The sequence below is a fragment of the Carcharodon carcharias genome, chromosome 20 (genome assembly GCF_017639515.1).
Source record: "Carcharodon carcharias isolate sCarCar2 chromosome 20, sCarCar2.pri, whole genome shotgun sequence".
NCBI lineage: Eukaryota > Metazoa > Chordata > Chondrichthyes > Lamniformes > Lamnidae > Carcharodon > Carcharodon carcharias.
The window spans coordinates 83,064,641-83,086,959 of NC_054486.1; the positions used below are offsets into that span (position 1 = coordinate 83,064,641).

Below are 22,319 nucleotides of genomic sequence, written 5' to 3' on the forward strand. Positions count from 1 at the left end.
CCTGCCAAGTTAGTGCTGGACTCCTCCATGCTGATTGAAACTGAATGCAGATTTTCTAGCAGACTTTCCAATGCATCAGGCATTTTATTGTGTACACCCAGCAGTATTCTTCTGCAGCCTGGGTTATTAAAGTCAACAGTTTACTCCTAATCAAAACAATTACCATGCGACCTCAACCCTCTGGCAATACTTTCCCCAGCCCTTGCTCCTCTGCCACTGTGTCCAGTGTCTCACCCACGTGGCAAATCTTTCTATGTTCTAGCTTCCACAATATGGGCGGCAAATGTCAGAAGTGAGAATGTTAAATATTGTTATATTTTCACTGTCTTCTTCCCCTTCCTCCTCTGACTGAAGTTTCAAGTTCTTGGGTATCTGAAATGAAAAAGGGACAAGGGCTGGGTTGTGGTGTAGGGAGCGCAGAAAGTAAGAAGTGCCTACACCATCTTCAGTTGTGAAATTGTGGGATGAGGGGGAGACAGAAGGCAGATTAGGTATGGAGATACCCCTACCACCATCGGTGGCTAAAGTCTCAGTGATGCCCCTTCCCATGGTGGCCAGCACTGTCTCCTCTGTAGGGATTAAAACATGCAGAGGCACGCTTGTCTTTCATTTCTTTCCTGCTGTCTCCTCCTATGTGCCACCTTCTCCAGCAAAAAAGAGGAAAGTGTGTCAGTGAGAGCCCTACAATATGTTTGGGTGATTTGGCTGTCATATTTAAATAGCTACCAGTGTGTGCGGGAGCTGTGGATGCAAGGTGCTAAGTTTGTCAAAGTGATGCAAAGCATATGACTTGAAGGGTTGTGTACAGATTGATTCTTGGTAGGTGTGTGATGGGGGTGTAGTGAATTAAGCAGCAGATGAGACTTGAGGTTCAGTTAGTAGAATGTGCCATTTGAAGACTGAGCTCACTCACCTTGACAACACATGTGAGATTCTTAAATCTCTTTCTGTACTGCACCTATGTTCTTAGAGCTGTAATCCAGGCAATAAGCTCTGTGATATTCTTCCCACTCCCTCTTGAGCATACATCCGGAGGGCTATCTGCATCATGAAGTTATAGGATGTCCCCAAGTTCTGTCGAAGGGTCATGAGGACTCGAAACGTCAACTCTTTTCTTCTCCGCCGATGCTGCCAGACCTGCTGAGTTTTTCCAGGTAATTCTTGTATAGGATTTTGTATAGGATGTCCCCACTTACCTCTCTGCACGGCTGGCACCAGGAACTCCAGTGCATCGTCAGAAATCCTTGCTGCTTGCTCTCTAACATTTTCAACTATTCCTCACAGTATCACAGTACAGATTCACTTTTCAAAAAAACTCCCATCAACTTTTGCTGAACATTTCTTTTAAGAGGCCCAGGCTGCTTTTAAGTAATGCTAACCACTTGCAATATTGAGCCCCTGTTGATGCATGCAGCCAATGAATTTGAAACAGCAGTTCAGAAAGAGCAAGGCCCATAAAAGACCAAAAAGGTAACCTATGTGTGGAGGCAGAGGATGTGGGCATGGTTCTTAATTAATACTGTACTTTACGTCTGTCTTCACAAAAGAGGGGAACAATGCAGACATTGGGCAGGATCTTCCACACCCACCTGCTGCCGGGATCTTCTGGTTCCGCCGCAAGTCAATGGGCTTCTGGCTGGGGCGCTTCACCCATGGCAGGTCCCGCCCACGATGAGGCCAGAAACCCCCCGCCATTGTAGTTGGGGAGAAGGAGTGTGAAGTATTGGGCATGATAAACATAGGGAGAGAGGAAGTATTAGGGGGATTAGCATCCCTGAAAGTGGATAAATCACCAGGGCTGGATGAAATTCATTCCAGGCTGTTAAAAGAAGACAGAGAGGAAATAACAGAGGGTCTGAGCATCATTTTCTAATCCTCACTGGATGCAGGTGAGGTGCCAGAGGATTGGAAGTCTGCAAACATCATAACTTTGTTCAAAAATAGAACAAGGGATAGACCGAATAATTACAGCTCAGTCTGTCTGACCTCGGTAGTGGGCAAATTATTGGAATCAATTCTGAGGGACAGTATAAACTGTCACTCAAAAAAGGCATGGATTAATCAAAGACAGTCAGCATGGATTTGTTAAGGGAAGGTTGTGTTTAGCTAAGTTGATTGAATTTTTTGAGGAAGTAACAGAGGTTTGATGGGGGTAGTGCAGTTGATGTGGTCTTAGCAAGGTTAGACAAGGTTCCACATGGCAGACTGGTTAAAAAAAATAAAAGCCCATGGGATTCAGCAGAATGTAGCAAGCTGGATACAAAATTGGCTCAGTGGCAGGAAGCAAAAGGTAATTGTTGATGGGTGTTTATGTGACGGGAAGACTATTTCCCGTGGGGTTCCACACGGCTCAGTACTAGGTCCCCTGCAGGGAAAATGATCAAGAAGTTTGCAGACGACACAAAAATTGGCCACGCGGCAGATAGCGAGGAGGCTTGCTATAGATTGCAGGAAGATATCAATGGATTAGTCAGGTGGGCAGAAAAGTGGCAAAAGGAATTCAACCCAGAGAATTTTGAGATGATGCATTTGGGGAGGTCAAACAGGACAAAGGAATACACGATAAACGTAAGGATACTGAGAGAAGTAGAGGAAGTGAGAGACCTTGGAGTAAATGTCCATAGACCTCTGAAGGTAGCAGGGCAGGTCAATAAGGTGGTTAAGAAAGCTTATGGAATCCTTTCACTTATCAGCCGAGGCTTAGACTATACGAATGGAGAGGTTATGCTGGAACTATGTAAAACATGAGTTAGGCCACAACTTGAGTAATGTGTGCAATTCTGGTCACTTTGTTACATAAAGGATGTAATTGCATCCAGTGAGGGTACAGAGGAGCTTTACGGGGATGTTGCCAGGACTGGAAAATTACAGCTGTGAGAAAAAATTGGTTAGGTTGGGGTTGTTTGCCTTCTAACAGAGGAGGTTGAGAGGAGATTTAATTGTGGTGTACAAAATTGAGTGGCCTGCATAGAGTGGATGGAAAGGGCCTATTTACTTTAGCAGAGTGGCCAGTGACTGGTGGGTCGGGGGGGGGGGGGGGGGGGGGGGGATAGATTTAAAATGATTGATAGAAAGATTAGAGGGGAGATGAGGGAAAATGTTTTCACCCAGAGGATTGTGGGGGGTCAAGAACTCACTACCTGAAAGGGTAGTAGAGACAGAAACCCTCACGTCATTAAAAGGTGTCTGGATATATACCTGAAGTGCCTTAACCTGCAGGGCTACAGACTAAATGCTGGAAAGTGGGATTAGGCTGGGTGACTTGTTTATTGGCTGGTGCAGACCACGATGGGCTGTGGCCTCTTTCCGTGCTGTAAACTTTATATGATTCTGCTGTATTGCAAAAAAATGGGCACTGGTTAAGAACATAAATAGGACCAGGAGAAGACCATTTGGCCCCTCGAGCCTGGTCCGCCTTTCAGTATGATCATACTTGATCTTCTACCTCAACTTCACTTCACTGCCCATTCCCTAAATGCCTTTATGTCCTGAAAGATCAAAATCTGTCTATCTCAGTCTTGAATATATTCAACAATGGATGGAGCAGCCACAATCCTCTGGGGTAGATAATTCCAAAGATTTAATGTAGAGCTAATGCTTTTGAGTCCAATATAACTCTTCTTCAGAACTGAAGAAAGGTAGGAGCATAATGGGTTTTATGTTGTTGAAGGAAAGGGGTTTCAACAGCATAAAACCCATAATATTCTTACCATTTTTCAGCTCTGAAGAGTCACATTTGACTTGAAATGTTCACTCTAGTTTTAGCTCTAGAGATGCTACCGGACCTGCTGAGTTTTTCCAGCACTTTGTTTTTATTTCACATCTCCAGCATCTGCCGCATTTTGCTTTCATTTTAGTGCTGACTTTCTGTGCCCCTTGTACAAGCACACCCAAGTCTTTCTGAACATCAACATTTACAAGTTTCACACCTCTTAATGAATATTCTGCTTTTCTATTCTTACGACCAAAGTGAATAAGCTCACATTTTCCCACTTAATACTCCATCTGCCACCTTGTTGCTTACTCACTTATCCTGTCTATGTCTCTTTGCAGCCTCTTTGTGTGCTCCTCACAGTTTATATTCCCACTAGCTTTGTATGATCAGCAAACTCTCGATACATTACTTCCTGTCTCTTCGTCTAAGTCATTCATATAGATTGTAAATAGGTGAGGTCCCAGCACTGATATTTTTGACACTCCCTTGGTTACAGCCTGCCAATATGAAAATGCTCCATTTATCCCTGCTCTCTGCTTCCTGTTCATTAACCAATCCTCCATCCATGCTAATATATTACCCCAAACTTCATGAGTTCTTAGCTTGTGTATTAACCTTTTGTATGGAGCCTCATCAAATGCCATTTAGAAATCCAGTATGCCACATCAACTGATTTTCCTTTATTTACCCTAGTTATAAGCTCAAAAAACACTAATAAATTTGTCAAACATGTTTTCTCTTTTGTATAGTCGCATTGTCTGATCATACTATAATTTTCTAAGTACATTGTTAAGGCTTCTTTAACAATAGATTCCAGCAAATTTTATGATTGATGACAGGCTAACTGACTTGTAATTTCTCATTTTCTCTCTCCCTCCTTCCTTAATTAGCAGACTTACATATGTTAATTTCTAACCCATTCTAGGATCTGGGCAATGTTGGAAAATTTTAGCTACTGTATCCACTATCTCTGCAGATACCTTTTAGATCCCTGGGATGTAGGCAATCACTTCCCCGAAATTTGTCAGCTTTTAATCCCTTAAATTTCTCCAATAAATTTTTTCTGCTGATATTAATTATCTTAAGTTCCTCACTCTTATTAGTCTCTTAGTTATTCCCAAACTCTAGTATGCAACTTGCATCTTCTACTGGGAAGACAGACATTAAATATTTGTTCAGTGTCTCTGCTGTTTCCCGATTCTGCACGATAATTTTTCCTGTCACTGCCTCTAAGGAACTAAAGTTTTCTTTAGTTACTCTCCTTTTTATATACTTGTTAAAGCTCTTACAATCTGTTTTATATTCCTGGCTAGTTTGCACTCATATTCTATTTTTTCCCTTTTTATCAACTTTTTGGTGGCCCTTTGCTAGTTTCTGAAACACTCCCAGTCCTTAGACTTAATACTATTCTTTCCAACATTATTCTTTTTTTAATCTAATAATATCCTTAACTTCCTTAGTTAGCCACAGGTGGATCCCCACACCCATTTTTGAAGGTTTTCCAATTTATCCCCAGCAGATTTAAAATATGCACAACGCGACAGGCTTCTGAGGAGTGGAACTGCTAAAATTGAACCTTAAATTAGAATTAGTCTCATGTTAGGGTCTCCTAACTATCGGGAAGTAGGTCAACAGAAATAAAACATTGATTCAACTATTCCTGTTAACCAAGAACGAGAGGACCTTTTAAACTTGTTCCTTAGCTGGAATTGAACACATTCTCAACAGGTTTAAAATCACGGGACCAAATGGCTTGACAAATTAACAAATATCAGGTGTTTGAAAGCTTATAAGTAACATCACAAGTTGTTTGCACTCTTTATAACCTTAACAATGTATTGTGGTGCAATGCCCAAGGAATGGAACATAATAGCAGAACATAATAGTAATGTTAAATTATATAGAACTTTGTTAGGCCATAACTGGGGTATTTTGTGCAGTTCTAATCGCTGAAATACAAAAAGAATATTCACTGTAGGAAGTCCATGAAAGATCTACCAGAATTGAGAGGATGCAGAGAATTCAGTAAATTGGGATGCATCTCTGGAAAACTGAAGATGATGACCTTAGACAGGTCCTCAAGATTATGACAAAAGCAAAATAATGCAGTTTCTGGAAATAGGAAAAAAATAGAAAATGCTGTAAATACTTCTTTTTATTCATTCAAGGGATGTGGGCGTCGCTGGCTAGGCTAGAACTTATCGCCCATGCCTAGTTGCCCTCAAGAAGGTGGTTGTGAGCTGCCTTCTTCAACCGCTGCAGTCTACGTGGTGTAGGTACACCCACAGTACCGTTAGGGAGAGATTTCCAGGATTTTGACCCAGTGATAGTGAAGGAATGGCGATATATTTCCAAGTCACGGTGGTGAGTGGCTTGCAGGGGAACTTTCAGGTAATGGTGTTCCCATGTGAATGCTGCCCTGGTCCTTCTCAATGGCCATGGTCATGGGTTTGGAAGGTGCTGTCTAAGAAGGCTTGGTGAGTTCCTGCAGTGCATCTTGTAGATGGTACACACTGCTGCCACTGTGCGTCAGTGTTAGAGGGAGCGAATGTTTGTGGAAGGGGTGCCAATCAAGCTGGCTGATTTGTCCTGGATGATGTCAAGCTCCTTGAGTGTTGTTGGAGCTGCATTCATGCAGGCAAGTGAAGGGTATTCCATCACACTCCTGACTTGTTCCTTGTAGATGGTGGACTAGCTTTGGAGAGTCAGGAGGTGAGTTACTCACACAGGATTCCTAGCCTCGGACCTGCTCTTGTAGCCACAGTATTTATATGGCCAGTCCAGTTCATTTTCTGGTCAATGGTAACCCCCAGTATGTTGATAGTGGGGGATTCAGCAGTGGTAATGTCAAGTGGCAATGGTTAGATTCTCTCTTGTTGGAGATGGTCATTGCCTGGCCCTTGTGTGGCATAAATGTTACTTGCCCCTTGTCAGCTCAAGCCAGGATATTGTCCAGGTCTTGTGCATTTGGACATGGACTGCTTATCAGATCAATCTGTATCTATGGAGAGGATAATAGAGTTAAAATTTCAGGTCAGTGGCCCTTCATCAGAACTGTTCTCTAACCTAGAGGGTTGTGGATACTCCATCATGGAATGCATTTAAGACTGATAAATTTTTGGTCTTTCAGGAAATTAAAGTGTATAGGGAGTAGATGGGAAAATTAAGTTGAAGCCCAATATCAGCCATGATTGTACTGAATGGCAGAGCAGACTCAATGGGCCGTGTGGCCTACTCCTGCTCCTATTTCTTACGTTATGTTCTCTCCACAGTTGCGGCCTGACTTGCAGGGTATTTCCAGCATTTTCTGTTTTAATTCCTTAAAATCAAGAAGGAGTTTGACAAGAAGAAACTCTTTCAACATATGGGTGAGTCCAGAATAAGCACATAAATACAAGTTAACAGTGAACAAATCATTCTATTATTTCATAATTGCTTGAATAATATTGTTTTGTTTTAAACTATGTTCAGTTTCAGATGGACCAATTTTAAATGGGAGATGGGTGAAGGGATCATAGCAAGCAGCAGTTCACATGTTGGCGCAGTGGGAGGTATGATGAGATTTTAGTTCATATGTCTCATTTTAATATGGAAGGACTGACTCCTGTGCATACCTGGAAGGAATCTGTCTAGTAGGCTGGAGTGAGATTTTGAGTGGTAGATGGTCACCACTGGGAATCCAAAAGGAATGGTTCCTAATAATAAGATAAATTGTAAGGGAATGCATCTGAAGACGATCACAGTTTGGGGAGAAGATCTGGACAGGGGAAGTTCAAAAGTTTTCTTGAATGACCTGGAGGAGCACACCTCATCCTCCTGTCAAAACCCAGCTCTACTCGTCTATGAACTCTAATTGATCCCTCCACTGCCTCTGTGGTGTCAGACTACTTGTCCAATATCCAGTGATAGATGCGCCACAATTTCTGTAAGTGAAATAATGTCTTCAGTCTCCGCTGCAAACTCTGTACTCTCACAACCAGTTCCATCTCCCTACCCGATCAATGAACTTGACCATTTCCAATTTTGGCATTCTATTCCAAACCAATGGAACTTTCAATCCCAAATGTTCTCCATAACAAAGACTGCCTACTTCCATCTCTGCCTCGCTTCTGCTGAAACCCTCATTTACGCATTTATCACTTCTAGACTATTCAGATAGCCCAGCATTCCTGATCATAAAGGTTAGGTGGCTGAAGAGTTTGGTGTAATAACAAAGGCCTTGTGGTCAGGTCAATATAAATGTATCATTTGGAGGGACTTTAAGGGATGAATGGGACATGGTTCTAAGGTGTTCTTTGCACTTTTTAATTTGCACTATGAATAGGTAGATGCTTTTAATTACTGCTCCCCATCCTCCACAATTAGTAAACATCAGCGTGTCCAAAGCTCAGCAGCACGTGTCCTATCCCACACTAGATCCCAATCAAGACCTATCAACCCTGTCCTTGCTGAACTACATCGGTTCCAAGTCCCCCCATGTCTCCAAATATAACTTTAACCCTCGTGTCTAGATCCTTTCATAGCTTCACACCTTCATATCGCTTCTTCTGCTCTACAATCCTCTCCAAAATACATTGTTCTCTGACTCTAGTCTTTTGTACATTCCGTCCATTTGCCCCATCGTTACCAACCATGCATTCAGCCTTTTCTGCAGTTCCTAAAATGCTACACAGCTTCCCACTGCTTTAAGACTCTCCTAAGAACCCAAACTTTGACCAAGGTTTTGATCAATCCTCCTAATATTGCCATATTTGGATTGGCATCCATATTTTTAAGTAGGCTTCAGTGAAGCACAGTGAAATATGTTTCAAAATTGAAGTTATCATTGCTGTAATAGATGTGAATTGGTTCAGAAGACTTTATATTGATGACTTAAGAATGGTAACCCTGAAGGAAAATCTTAAAATGTTCTCTTTCTTCTCAGCAAATATGAGAGAAAGAAAAGGGGTAGAAACAGGAGACCAAACTAATGAAAATAATTTAAAATATTTATTTTTCTCAACAAGCAAAAAGAGAGGTGGCAATTGAGCTGGAAGTAAAGACAGAGCGGAAAATAAGTGCACAGTATTTATAAAGTTCTCGTGCAACTTTAAAGATAAATAGCTTTGAATATAAATGTGATAGAAGCACACTGTAAATGGCATATGAAAGCATAACTCAAAGTCTTTTTCCCTCATTATTAATGATGTTGTTATGGCTTCCCTGATTAAGAGTGGTGAGAATTGAGAAAATGTTAACTGTGTGTTATGGCTAGCAGTTCATGACAGCTGTGAGAAGTTCACTGCTCATTATACCAAAAATGCACCACATAGGAATTCAATTAAAAATTGGATGAAAAAGTTTCTGTGTACACATCCAAAATTATTCAAGTTTAAAATTGCACACTAAGTTTATAAACACCCTATATACTGCGGTTAATGAAACACCAAGCTATATATTTTTTTTAAATTCAGGTTACAAAGTAGAAACAAAGCTCAAGTAATTTACTCAATCTCAGCTCATGGAGATCAACTATATTGCCAGGTACTGCTATGAACTGACACTCAAACAAGTGTTTCATTTTATGCTGCTATCATCAGACTGACTTGCAATCGTATATTCTCATCTGGGCGGACAATAAGGGCAAATACTGAACCATTGTACAATGTAGGTTGTTGTTGATTATAATGGTAGGTATAAATGGCTTGTCGTTTACAGAAATATAATTTATATTTCTCAAAAAATTTACAGGCAAATAGTTGGGGTTTAATCTTGTAAAGAGATTCTTGGAAATTAATTAAAAAATTAAAAATCAATTAAACTCAATAATATTTCAGAAACAGCATTGGTATTGTAGCGTAAGTGAGGGGTTACCTTTCGTACTTAGGTTCTGATTCAGGGGAGGATGTCCAACTGGAAAAAAGATAGAGATATACAGTCAGTAAAACAAATTAAATGTATTGTTTGTGATAAAACATTAATTTTTGTCCATGGTTTCTTCTGGTTACATTTAGTTTTAAATAGATTTATCACCACACTCAAACTTGAGATTACAACTATGTAAAATGTCAGGATATTTGCTTCAATACCAGGTGTCCAGTTTATATTGCTGTACCTTTTGAAGCAGACAACGCATTTGATCATTAGTATCTTGATTGAAAGATTGTTAATAGTTATGGACCACAAGAACATTTCCTGCAGTCCCATCAGGATGGACTACAGGAAGAAACTCACTTGCTTCCAATCAGAAAAATCAATTAAATGTGCTCTGAACCAGGTGAGAATGTAAAGTGGGTAATGTCTATGGAGGTAAAATTGCAGCAAATTGCCAAATGTCAATCACCCTCTTGTGATCATTATGGACACATGCTTCTGTGTCTACAGATAATGAAGATTGCGGATATTGATTAGGCATTCATCTTTATCTGACGGACAGGCCTGTACATTGTAGAAATCAGGGTGGGGGTGAGGGGAGGGGATGGGCACTGAAATTCAATAGCCCTGAAAAATAAATGTGTGGATTACAATGCAGGATTAAGCCATGCCTGCTGCTTCTGATGCAAGTATGAAAACAGAAGAAATAAGAGCAGAGCCCAGATTTTCACCAGGTTGAGCAGACTCACACGGCAGAGGATAAGAGCATGGGTAGCGAGCCCACATGCAACACTCCCACCCTTGCCAGCTCCATTGTGGGAGTGGGCAGTTCAAACAAACCAACGCACCCACCCCACCCCCTGACAATTTCGGTGGGGCCGGGCCCCTTTTGCAAGTTGATGTGGCTCACAGCCTCTCAGAGGAGTCCTGAAGCACATGGGGGAGCCCCAGTCTTGAGCGGTCAACCAAAATAAAACAAACATTCAGCATTCCCATTGAAATACACTGGTTCTCGTACCTTTTCAAAAAGCTGTCACTCAAAGCCATTCATTGTTTCAATGTCAGAAGCTTTTCACCATTTCACACCTCTTAATGTTGTGTAAATAAACAGACGGTGATAAAAATCTTCAAAGAAACAGAAGGTTGTTCCAAGTTAATAGAGATGTCAATCTAACAAAGTTTTTCTCTTCCCTCTGCAGCTGTTTAAACATTGCTTGTTGAGGTTTAAGTAGATGAACTATTCTAGGGACTCAGCCAGGCATTCATAATGAGGCCATCTGGCAACTGTATCAGCAAAGCAGGCTGAACAGATGGCCTCATTTTGAATGCCTTCCTGGCTGATTTCCAAGAATGGCTAGTCTACTTAGATCTCAGCAAGCAATGTTTATACAACTGCAGAGGATAAGCAAAACTTTGGCTGACATTTCTATTACCTTGTAATAATCTGCTGTTTCTTAAAATAGGTTTTTTCACTACATGTGTGTTTATTTACACAAGATTAAGAGGTCTGAAATGGATAAAATCTTTTGACATTGATATTATAGATGGCTTTGGTTGACTGACACTTTTAAGAGGTTGTAAGCTAAGACTTTTTCCAAAGGATCTTTTCGAAGCCTCTGCTTATTGTGTCAGTGTCAGGATCATTTCAAAGTCTTATCAGCTTTGTTAGATTGACATCTCTATTAACTTTTAATAACCTCCTATTTCTTTGAAGCGTTTTTTGTCAGTGGCTCACTGGTTCTATACATAATAGATACTGGGGGATTGGGTATGGACAAAGCTTGTGGGGGGCATTGAAGGGGCCTGAGGAATATGAAGGGGTATGGGAGATATGAGGGGGCATGGAGGTATCAAGGGATATGTGGGGTTAATGGAGGGGTGATGGACAGGGTTGAAGTTTGAGGGTTTGAGGGGCTGTTAGTCTTCGTTATTAGTGGGGTGATGTCCTAGTAAATGGGGGGTCATTGTTCCAACCTGCTGGCCTTACCATCTGTCCACCTCTGTTGCCACATCAGACCTGCCTTGGGAGGTGGACCCGTCTCCATCCTGACTTCGCGAATGAAAATATGGCATGTGGGGGCCTCCTTAATGGAGGTGAGCTGGCAGAGTCCGGAACTTTCCCAACTCCCAATACCAGTCTCCTTCACGAAAATCCGGCCTTAGGAGTAGGTTGAGTGGCTCATCGGGCCTGACCCATCATTTAATAAGATTATCGCTAATCTTTGACCTCAACTCTGCCTTTCTTCACTATCCCTTTATCATCTCATCTGTGAGTCTGAAAATTGATCAATCTCATCCTTGAATATACTTAATAATTCAGCATCCACAATCCTCTGGGATATAGAATTCCAAAGATTCACAACCTGTGTGTACCGAAATTTCTCCTCATCTCAGGTTTAAATACATGGCCCCTTACCCTGAGACTGCATCCCTAGTTCTAGTACGTCTTGCAGGGGAAACAATCCATCAGCAAGTACCTTATCAAGTCTTCTTTGAATTCTATGTTTCAATGAGATTACCTCTCATGTTTCTAAATTCCAGGGACTATAGGCCTAGTCTACTCAATCTCTCCTCAGAGGAAAACCCTCACATCCTCTAAGGCATCCTTCAGAATCTTCCTTAGGTAGAGAAACTAAAACTTTGTACAGGTGTCTTGTACAATTGCAGCAAGACTTCCATACTCATCCTCTTTGAGCTAAAACTTGGTTTGCACTGTTATTCAAGTGCGGAGATCATGATTTATGACTTGAATGTGCTGGTTATGGTGGATGTAGGTAACATGCAAATTTGGTGCTGCCACCTCATTCCCATGATTGTAACATGCAGCCGAGCATCTGCCATGCTGCTAGCTACTTCTACACTCAGCACGTGTTGCAGCCGCCTTCTATTCCTAAAGTTCCTTTTAGAGGGAAGCTGCACAGAATTATAGGAGGTTGCTGCAGAATATTGCTGCTGCCATTTCAAACAAAGAAAATCGAACACGAGAGCAAAGAGGGATCACCAGGGTCACGGATGCAGCACTGGAGGAATTAGTGGTGGAGGAGGACAGGACAGTGGCTGGGGGAGTGGAGGGGGCCCAAGTAACGCACTCTGAAATGACTGGAAGCAGGTAGCCAGGGAGGTCAATTCCTAGTGTCTGGTCAATGGTCAAGGTCAATGAAGGCATCTGCACGATATTCTCTACCCACCACACTACCATCCTCTCATTCTGCTCATAGCACCACATCCCCATCACTCACCCAGCACAAGTTCCTGGCACTCAGGACTCATGCCTACCATCCAGACACTCCACCTCACCCACATAAACATACAAATGTTGCTAACATCACACCCATCTCTCGCTGCCTGCACATATCTCCAGTTATTCAACTATGGCAGGCACATGACCTAAACACATTGCAACAAAATTGCTTACATTTTTCCCTCTCTCTTACAGATGGAGAAAATAGTTGCCTTCATCTCTTATGCTCTGCAGAGTAGATGGGTCTCAGTATCATGGGGTCAGTTGCGACAGAGACAATGGCATCCAGGATCAGTGAGAACTTTCAGGGTGACAATATATTCCTGCCTTATTCCCCTTCTCAGCTCCCTTCCTGCTATGATAAGCAAGCTGCAAACGGCATCACCATGGACTTCTTGCTTTCCACCACACCCGTTTTCCTCACACAACTTCCCCTTCTGATTTTTCTGCTTTCAGAGACCCAAGCCCAACCACAGCAGCCCCATGAGAAGAGAATGCAACAGTACAGTACTGATGAAAAGCCCCATCACCTGGTCTGACACCAGATGGGATCAACATGTAATGAGTCACCAGGCACAAATGGGCTGCAGGCAGACCAGGGGTAATAGATGGTTTGTTTGCTAAGTCACTGGAGGGTGAGATCACAGACAAATACTGCTGCAGCGGACTCCAGGGACCTCGATGGGCAACATACAGAAGGCAACTGGGCATGCACACAGAGATACTGGATGCATTGGATTGCCTGCCAGACAGCATAGAGTCACTGTCAAGAAAGATGGAGGGGCCCAGCTCCAAGTTGGCAGAGGGCATGGCATTGAGCTTTCACTCCCTGCAGACTGCTCCATTTTGTTTGTGTGTTGCTGACCCAGAGGCACTGACACTGCATCCCTCCATAGCTGTTGCAGCCTTTGCGTGGGCAGGTCACCAAATCCTCTGCCTTCCTTATGAGGATGCAGAAGCACTCCCTGAAAAATGCAGAAGCTCACCATATCACCTCCACACACTCCAGAGTACTTTCAAACACTTCGTAATAGCAGCCATTTTCAAAATTACCTTACCTAGAAGTTGAGTTCCTGGTCTTTAAATAATACAAGCCCTGTGCCTTTTTGCAACTGAACTCAATCTGAGGTAAGCGATCTGTGAATCCAAAGAACAAACCTACATGGTCTAAATTTGGAAAATGGGCATCATATCAGCTGGTAGAACTGTGTGACATCATGGTAACACCAGTTCAGTGAGCCTTTCTCAAGATGCTGTGTGTCTTGTGACGAAAGCAGCCCGTGGTGAAGCACACAACCCCAGGACAGTCATTGTAACACCGCCTTCTGCAACACCGCCTCCAATGATGCTATGGATCAGAATTTTTCCTCCCTTACATCCTCCTCAGAGCTTACTTTCCTACCTAGCTTTGTATCATCAGCAAACTCGGATACTTTGCACTCGTCCTTTCATCTAATTCATTAACACAGATTGTAAACAGCTGAAGTACCAGCACTGATCCTTGTGGCACCCCACTAGTAACAGCCTGCCAACCTGAAAAATTACCCCTTTATTCCTAGTCTCTGATTTTGGCCTTTAATTGATCACCTATCCATGCTAATATATTAAACCCTAACCCCATGACCTCATCTTGTGTACCAAGTAACTTAGCAAATGCCTTTTGAAAACGGAGGCATACTACATTCACTGACTTCCCTTTATCCACCCTTTAATTATATTCTCAAAAATCTAATAGGTTTGTCAACTTCATGCTGCCTGCTAATTAACACGATTGCAGTGTGCAGCCAGCACTAACCGTGCTTTTAAGTAGCTACATTCCTCAGCAAGGTGCCCAAAATTGTGAGATGCTTTCACCATTTAAACTTAGCTCCATTACTTAAAGCCAAATTTCACCTATTAAAGGGGAGGTATACTGTACCTGGAGCAGGTTGTGGAACTTGTTGTAGAATTCATTTTGACATGGAAAAAGGTGTAATAATGGCACCACATTGGATACAGCAGGTTTCAAGATTTTCTGACAACATTAGAGGCCTTTGGTTGGATAGGAGCAGAGAGAAAAGATATCCACAGGAGCCAGGAGACCCACCAGACAAACTCTCAGGAGGCACTGAGACAAGGTAGCCACGGTGAACAACGTCAGCAATCTAACCCCAAAGGACCTGAGCAGTGCTGCAAAACACTCAATGACCTCACACAAGTGGTTGAGGTCAGTGAAAGCACCATTAAATGCCAGATCCCACCAAATACACCATCTGCCTCACTCACATATCACAGCTTGCACACAGCGCCAGCTATAATGACAGCCACATCACCCAACCACATTGCACCACACTCACTGACACACTCTTTTCTCTCTTGGAGGACAAGATTCATAGATGGAGACTGCAGGAACTAATTGGTAGAGGACAGATGTGGCTGCATGCCCTTATGCGCACGGAAGGGATAGTGCTCATCAGTATTGCTGAGGCCATAAGTGATAGAATTCAACGTTATCGTTATACCTAATTCTCCTACTCATAGCCCACTTCTCCTTCATTCCACAATCTCTCCTGCTTAGGAGTTGCAGATGGTGTACACAAAGATCTATTGTATCAGTGTCTCTTTACAAATATCCTCAATTTATAATAATAGTTGAGTTTTGTTTGTCCAGATATTTTTGATTGGTCAGTTTAAGGGACACATCTGTTGGATTTATCTGGTGGGCATTGTGTGGCAGACATGGACGCAGATGGGGCACACAGAGTACTGGAGTGCATGACGCACATCCAGCTACCAATGGTTGACGGTGGTGGGGTTGTAGGGGTGTGGTTGGTAAAGAACAAAAAACGGAAGCTAAGGGGAGCCCACCAAAGTTACCCTGCTGGAGAGATTGTTTCCATGAGGGGTGGGATGAGATTGATGGGAGGGATTGGGTTGCCAAGTGCTGGATGAGATGGTGTGGGAAGAATGCATTAGATGATGGAATTGGGTCAGTGGCAAATGGTGGGGACAATTATTTGATCCAACTTATTTGAAAGCTATTCTTTGTGATAAAATTGAAGATTCACTAAGTTTGAATGAAAAAGTTTTAGAAAAGCTATCAGGTAAATTAAAAGAATATATCAGTGTTGATTTTATACACAAATATGATGATAACAGGCTAAACCTAGAGGTTCTATACATTCTAACTCCTATGGGCATGCCATCTCACAAACTTAGACTCAAGGAAGGAGCCCTCCCTCAACTGGTGAATCAGTACTTCTCTATGTTGAACACCAATTGGAATAAGGGTGGCAAGGGTACAGAATGATGACTGCACCATGTTCAGCACCATTCGACATTCCTCTGATACTGAAGTAGTCCGTGTCCAAGTATATCAAGACCTGCACAATATTCAGGTTTGGGCTGATAACAGACAAGTAACAAACACAAGTGCCAGGCAAAGACCATCTCAACAAGAGAACCTAATCATCTCTTTTGACATTCAATGACAATGCCATCGCTGAATCCCCCCCTATCAACATTCTAGGGGTTACCATTGACTAGAAACTGAATTGGATCGGCCATATAAATACCGTGGCTACAAGAGCAAGCCAGAGACTGGGATTCTATGATCAGTATCTCACCTCCTGACTCCCCAAAACCTGTCCCCAAAGCATCTACAAAGCACAGGTCAGAAGGGTGATAGGACACTCTCTACTTGTCTGGATGAATGCAGCTCTAACAACACTCAAGAAGCATGACACCATCTCGGACAAAGCAGCTTGCTTGACTGGCACCCCATCCAACATCTTAAATATTCATTTCCTACACCACCGACGCACAGTGGCAACAGTGCGTGCCATCTACTAGTTGCACTACAGCAATTCACTAAGGCTCCTTCAACAGCACCTTCCAAACCCGCGACCTCTAGCACTGAGAAAGACAAGGGCAGCAGATACATGGAAACACCACTACATGCAAGTTCCCCTCCAAGACACACACCATCCTGACCTGGAACTATATTGTTGTTCCTTTGCTATCGCCGGGTCAAAATCCTGGAACTCCCTAACAGCACTGTGGGTGTACCTACACCACATGGACTGTAGCTATTCAAGAAGGCAGCTCACCACCATCTTCTCAAGGGCAACTAGAGATGGGCAATAAATGCTGGCCCAGCCAGCGACACCCACATCCTGTGAAAGAATAAAGAAAAAGTTATAATGTGGCTAGGAAATCTGAATCCTAAACGAGGACTTTGTCATGGAACAAGATTGGTAGTTAAGAAGCCATTCTCTTCGATGATAAATTCTGAAATTATAACAACCAGATTTCAAGGAGAGTGTTTATTCCTCAAATAATATTGAGGCCATCAGATGGAAAACGGCCTTTTCAATTCAGGAGAAAAGAGTTCCCAACTAGACTTTCATATTTAATAGGTGGTATTTAATGGCGGCAACGGGGGTCTCGCCCGCAGACTGGAGAATCGTGAAGATCCTTGTGTCACCTCTTTTAGGACAGACCCGCCACATTAAGTGGCGCTCAGGCACTTAACTGGACAGCGGCGGGCTGCACTCAGGATCAAGGACCATAGCGGCTTAAGTCCCACTTTGTTGAGAACTGCCAGTCAGTCAATCAGAGGCCGGCAGTTCTTCATTGATCAGCAGTGCCACTAAGCCAAATTAAAACTGCTAGTTACATGAACAAATGTCACATATAAAAGAAAACTGCAATCAAGTTCAAGCATGCTGAAATAATATGGTACTACTAATAGCCAGTACTTTGAAAAGCCATTGAAAGTTACTTGTACAGAAATACAAGAAATAGCAGCAGGAGCAGACTACATGGCTCCTCGAGCCTGCTCCACCATTCAATAAGATCATAGTGGATCTTGGATTTCAACCCACTCCCGAGATCCCTTAATTCCGAGACACCAAAAATCTGGCTATCCCAGCCTTAACGATATTCGGCAATGCAGCATCCACAACCTTCTGGCGTAGAAAATTCCAAAGATTCAAAACCCTTTGAGCAAAGTAATTTTTCTTTATTTCAGTTCTAAATATCCCCTTATCCTGAAACTGTGCCCCTATTTTAGATTCCCCAACCATCGGAAACAATGGCTGAAATTTTTCAGCCCGTTGGTGTTGGGCATCATGGTGGGCGGGGGCGAACAGTATGGCGAGAAGGCCAAAGATCGGTTTCACGCCAAGAGGAATCGTCTGATGATGTCCACATGGCAGAATGCCAATCCCACTGGAGGCCGGCGAGAACCCACTTTGCATCCAGCTAATGGGATGCAAGTAAGGCCCAACCGGAATCGTTACCCCACATCATATCTTCCGTTATGCCAGGGGGAAAACACATTGACCCAGAACACGTCTGGACAAGTTTGATGTGCAGAAGGCGGGGCTTATCATTAGGGCCTTGCTCAGATTATGAACACCCAAGGAGCAGCAGATGCTGGAGCCCTACAGCTACCGGATCCTGGAGGATCATGTGCGTCACATGCTGGGTGGATTCTCATGGACATGGCTCCACCGCGAAGCAGCTCATGGAAAGTGGGAGGCCCCCGTTGTTGTCTCAGGTCTGCTTTGAAACATGATGGTCTTGGCCATAGGCTGCTATAGGTGATCGGCGAGGGGGTGTTGGAGTGGAAAGTCCAGCTGTGATTGGAAGAGGAAGGTGTACCGGCAGCGGGGATGGGTGGGTGTGGGGGAGGAAAGTGTAGGTTTGACTGGGAGAGGAAGGTGTACCAAGGGGGAAGGAGTTCAGTGGGGTATGTGGGGAAGGGAGTTCGGAGTTGAGGGGGGAAGGAGTTCAGAGGTGGGGGGAAGGAGTTCAGAGGTGGGGGGAAGGAGTTCAGAGGTGGGGGGAAGGAGTTCAGAGGTGGGGGGAAGGAGTTCAGGGTGGGAGGGGGGAAGAAGTTCAGGGTGGGAGGGGGGAAGACGTTCAGGGTGGGAGGGGGGGAAGGCGTTCAGGGCGGGAGGGGGGAAAGGCGTTCAGGGTGGGGGGAAAGGAGTTCAGGGTGGGGGGAAAGGAGTTCAGGGTGGGGGGAAAGGAGTTCAGGGTGGGGGGGAAAGGAGTTCAGGGTGGGGGGAAAGGAGTTCAGGGTGGGGGGAAAGGAGTTCAGGGTGGGGGGAAAGGAGTTCAGGGTGGGGGGAAAGGGGTTCAGGGTTGGTGGGGAAGGAGTTCGGGGGGGATGGAGTTCAGAGGAGAGGAGGCAGTTAGGGAGTTCAGAGGGGAGGAGGGAGTTCAGAGGGTAGGTGGGAGTTCAGGGTGGGGGAAGGAGTTCCGGGGGAAGGAGTTCAGGGGGAAGGAGTTCAGGGGGAAGGAGTTCAGGGGGAAGGAGTTCAGGGGGAAGGAGGTCGGAGAGAGTGGGAGCAGTAAGGTTGGAGGCGGGAGTTAGGAGGGGATATCCATGTGAATGTGCAAGGGAGGGGTCCATGGAGTCAATGATGAGCTCCTGGGTAGTGAACTGAGGGTGGGCGTGGTAGGAGGAAATGGTGAGTATGAGAGGGGCAGAGTGAGGCAGTAGGGTCAGAGGGTGAGGGTGCGACGGTAGTGGTAGAAGGGGTGGTGAGGGTGGTTGGTGGGGACTCGGAAGCAAACACGGACTCTGGGGTAGGAAGGAGGAGGTCGGGGAGGCCAATGTGGATGGGACTGGGATTCTCAGGATGGTAGGGAACGTGCACATTCACCTGGGCATCCTGGATAGAAAAGGGCTCTGGTTGGTAGATGACGGTGGTGGTGGTGGTGGTGGTGGTTTTGGGGGGCGGGGGGGGGGGGGGGGGTGGAGAGTTATGTCAGGGTGGTCAACAGTGATGGGGAAAAAGACATGGGTGACCGGGGAAGGGGAAAGAATGGGGAGCTTACAAGAAACCTGGCGATGACCGTGTTTTTTAAATCAAAAGGGAGCAGAGCCTCATGTTGGACGGGCACAGGTGCTGTATGGGAGTGTGATCAGTGGGTGGGTGGAGATGCAGGTCAGCTCAGATGGACAACTGAAAGAGAACCCCAGCAGGCAGCACTGAAAATGCTTGGGACAGTGAAATGATTGTGATGGAGGAAGGCTCCGCACGTGTGGAAAGTGCTTGTACGAGGTTCCAAAAGTCTCTGCCACACACACTTGTCCTTCCGGAATCACCTGGGGTCTGGCTGCGTGCAGCTGAACGGCGAGTGGTGGGCGGTGGGGGGGATGCAGGGGGAAGACACGCAAAGTCTTTAAATGAAGCTGAAAGACAACATTACACATCATTCAGTGAAAGTGAATATATTTTTAGATTATAAAGTGACAAAATGTGTTCACCCATGCAATCGCTTTTGATCAGAATTTCTTCCTTATCTAGACCACTGCTTCTAGGTGACATCTGCAGAAGGGGTGGAGACAGCCAGTGCAATGGTTGGCCCTGTTGCTCTGATGACTTTGGCGTGTGTCCTCTGGAGACCCAAGGCCTTGAGGGCCCTGGCTTGCTTTGGCTGTCCTCCTATGGGCCAGCTGTTCCCTCTGTAATGACAAAGGACGAGGTCGAGGGGGTCACTGGCAAAGGGTACTTGGAGGGAGAGAACAGTCTCTGAGATTCCTGAGTGGATGAGCCAGGGGTGCCCAGCTGCTGCTCCTCCTCCCTTCCCGTCCTCGAGGGCTCCAGCCTGACTGCTGAGGGGAAGGAGAATCTGGAGGCACATTGAGGTGCCCAGTTTCCCTCTCAGGTTGCCACTACAGGAATTCACCCATGGCTACTGAGGAGGAGGAGTGCAGGTCTGCATGCATCTCCACGTTCTGCTGGACCAGGGTCTCCATGGCATCTGCCATCCTTCCCATGGAGACCTCCATACGTGCACATGCCGGCACCAATTCATCAGAGAGCAGGTGGCTGCACTCCTCCGACTCGCGTTTCACTCTGTTGAGGGCTTCCAACAGCTCTGCATGATGTTCCCATGCCTTCAGCTGACTCTCCATGGTGAGATTGAAGGCCGAATCCAGAGGTTTGTCATCTGACTTGGACCTCACAGATGCCTCTTCCCCAGCAGTCCTCCGAGTGCCAAGGAGCTAGGCTGAACCTGCCTCCTCCTGCTGTGGAAACGTGTCCATGCAGTCACCACCAGTTTGTGGACCTGAACTAGGTCTCACCGAGGCATTTGCCTCTGCGTTGGTGGAGGGTGTGTCTAAGCACTCTGACAGGCCTTCTAGGACTGCCTGGCTGAGGGCGTCGGTCACTTGGCAGAGCTTGCTGTGAACTAAAGTAGAGATAATTAGTACATGGCAGCACAGTCAAAACCAGGAGAGAGAGGCTCACAGTTGTGTTGAGAGAAGGATGATGTAGTGCAGGATCCTCATGTGGGTGTACATCACAGAATTCACCACGTCCTCACCAATCAGCGCGATGGCACGCTCCTCAAAGTGAGTGGGAGGCCTAATCTGGGCCGCTCCACCCCTGTTCTGGGACCTTTCCCTGTGAGCCAGCTTCTCCTGCATGTAAACAGATAGTGTGTGAGCAGGACGCATGGCACTGTGAGGAATGTTTGTGTGGTGAGCGGAGCCACGGACGGGATGAGGACATGAGCTCCAGAGGATATGGGCCTGATAGAGATGTGAGGGTGTGTGTGTTTGAGAACTGTCCCTTGAGTTGCGAGATCCCTGTGGATGTGTGATGGGTTTGAGAGTGTGTGAGGTGAGAGTGATGAGGTGGTTGACTTACCTTGGCAGAATAGATGAGAGCAATCATCCTCTTCCTGCACTGGATGCCTGACCTCCTCTGTGCTCTGGTAGTGCTGACTGCCACTGCCACCGCCTCCGGATTGGTGACTCTGGTGGACCTTCTGTGGCCAGGGCTGGGGTGCAGGACATCGTGGCGGCCTTCCACTGTGTCCATCAGGTGCTCAAGAGAGGCATAACTAAATTTGGGGACTGCCGTCTTCTTTGCTTTCAGGGAAAACTGTGGCCTGCAGCAGTCCTGGTCTGAAGACATTGAGTAAGCATGTGCTCTGGTGCGCTTTAAATATTGTGCCCGGAGTGAGGAAGGGCCACGGTGTGGCGGGCAAATCTGAGCCTGCCTGCCAGCGATCCAGCGTGTTTCCCATGAATGCATTATTAATGAGGCAGGGCAAACCAGGATTGGAGGATACAGCGTGAAAAGCTACCATTGTGGACGGCAGGTAAAATGTCCTTTTCCCACCCACTACTGCATGTTAACTCTGTTTCTCTCTACAGATGCTGTCAGACTTACTGAGCTTTTTCCAGCATTTTCTGTTTTTACTTCCATTTTCCAGCATCTGTAGTATTTTGCTTTTAGCCCCTAATCGCAGGGCTCAATTTAATGAACGTTTGCTGTGCTACCTCCAATGTAAGTATATCCTTCCTTAAATATTTAGACCAAAACTGTATGTTATTCCAGATGTGGTCTCACCAAAATCCTGTAAAGACTTCTTTATTCTTGTACCCCAATCCCCTTTCAATAAAGGCCAACATGCCATTTGCCTTGCTAATTGCTTGTTGTACTTGCATGTTAACTTTCTGTACTCCTTGCATAAGCACTCCCAAGTCTCATTGAACAT

The 22,319-nt window shown here is 44.9% G+C and overlaps 1 protein-coding gene across 5 annotated transcripts in view; it reads right to left on the bottom strand.

Moving 5' to 3' along the window:
- rtn1a (reticulon 1a) overlaps positions 1 to 22,319 on the bottom strand; it is a 215,735-nt gene that overhangs the window by 121,344 nt on the left and 72,072 nt on the right. For 3 of the 5 annotated variants that reach the window (XM_041215028.1, XM_041215027.1, XM_041215025.1), the window contains exon 2: positions 9,569 to 9,607. The exons of the other annotated variants lie outside the window; for them this stretch is intronic. Coding sequence is in view for 2 of the 3 variants with exons in the window: in XM_041215027.1 (XP_041070961.1) it covers positions 9,569 to 9,607 (39 nt within the window). In the remaining variant the exon portion in view is untranslated. The remainder of the gene's footprint in view (positions 1 to 9,568; positions 9,608 to 22,319) is intronic. 5 annotated transcript variants of the gene reach the window in all.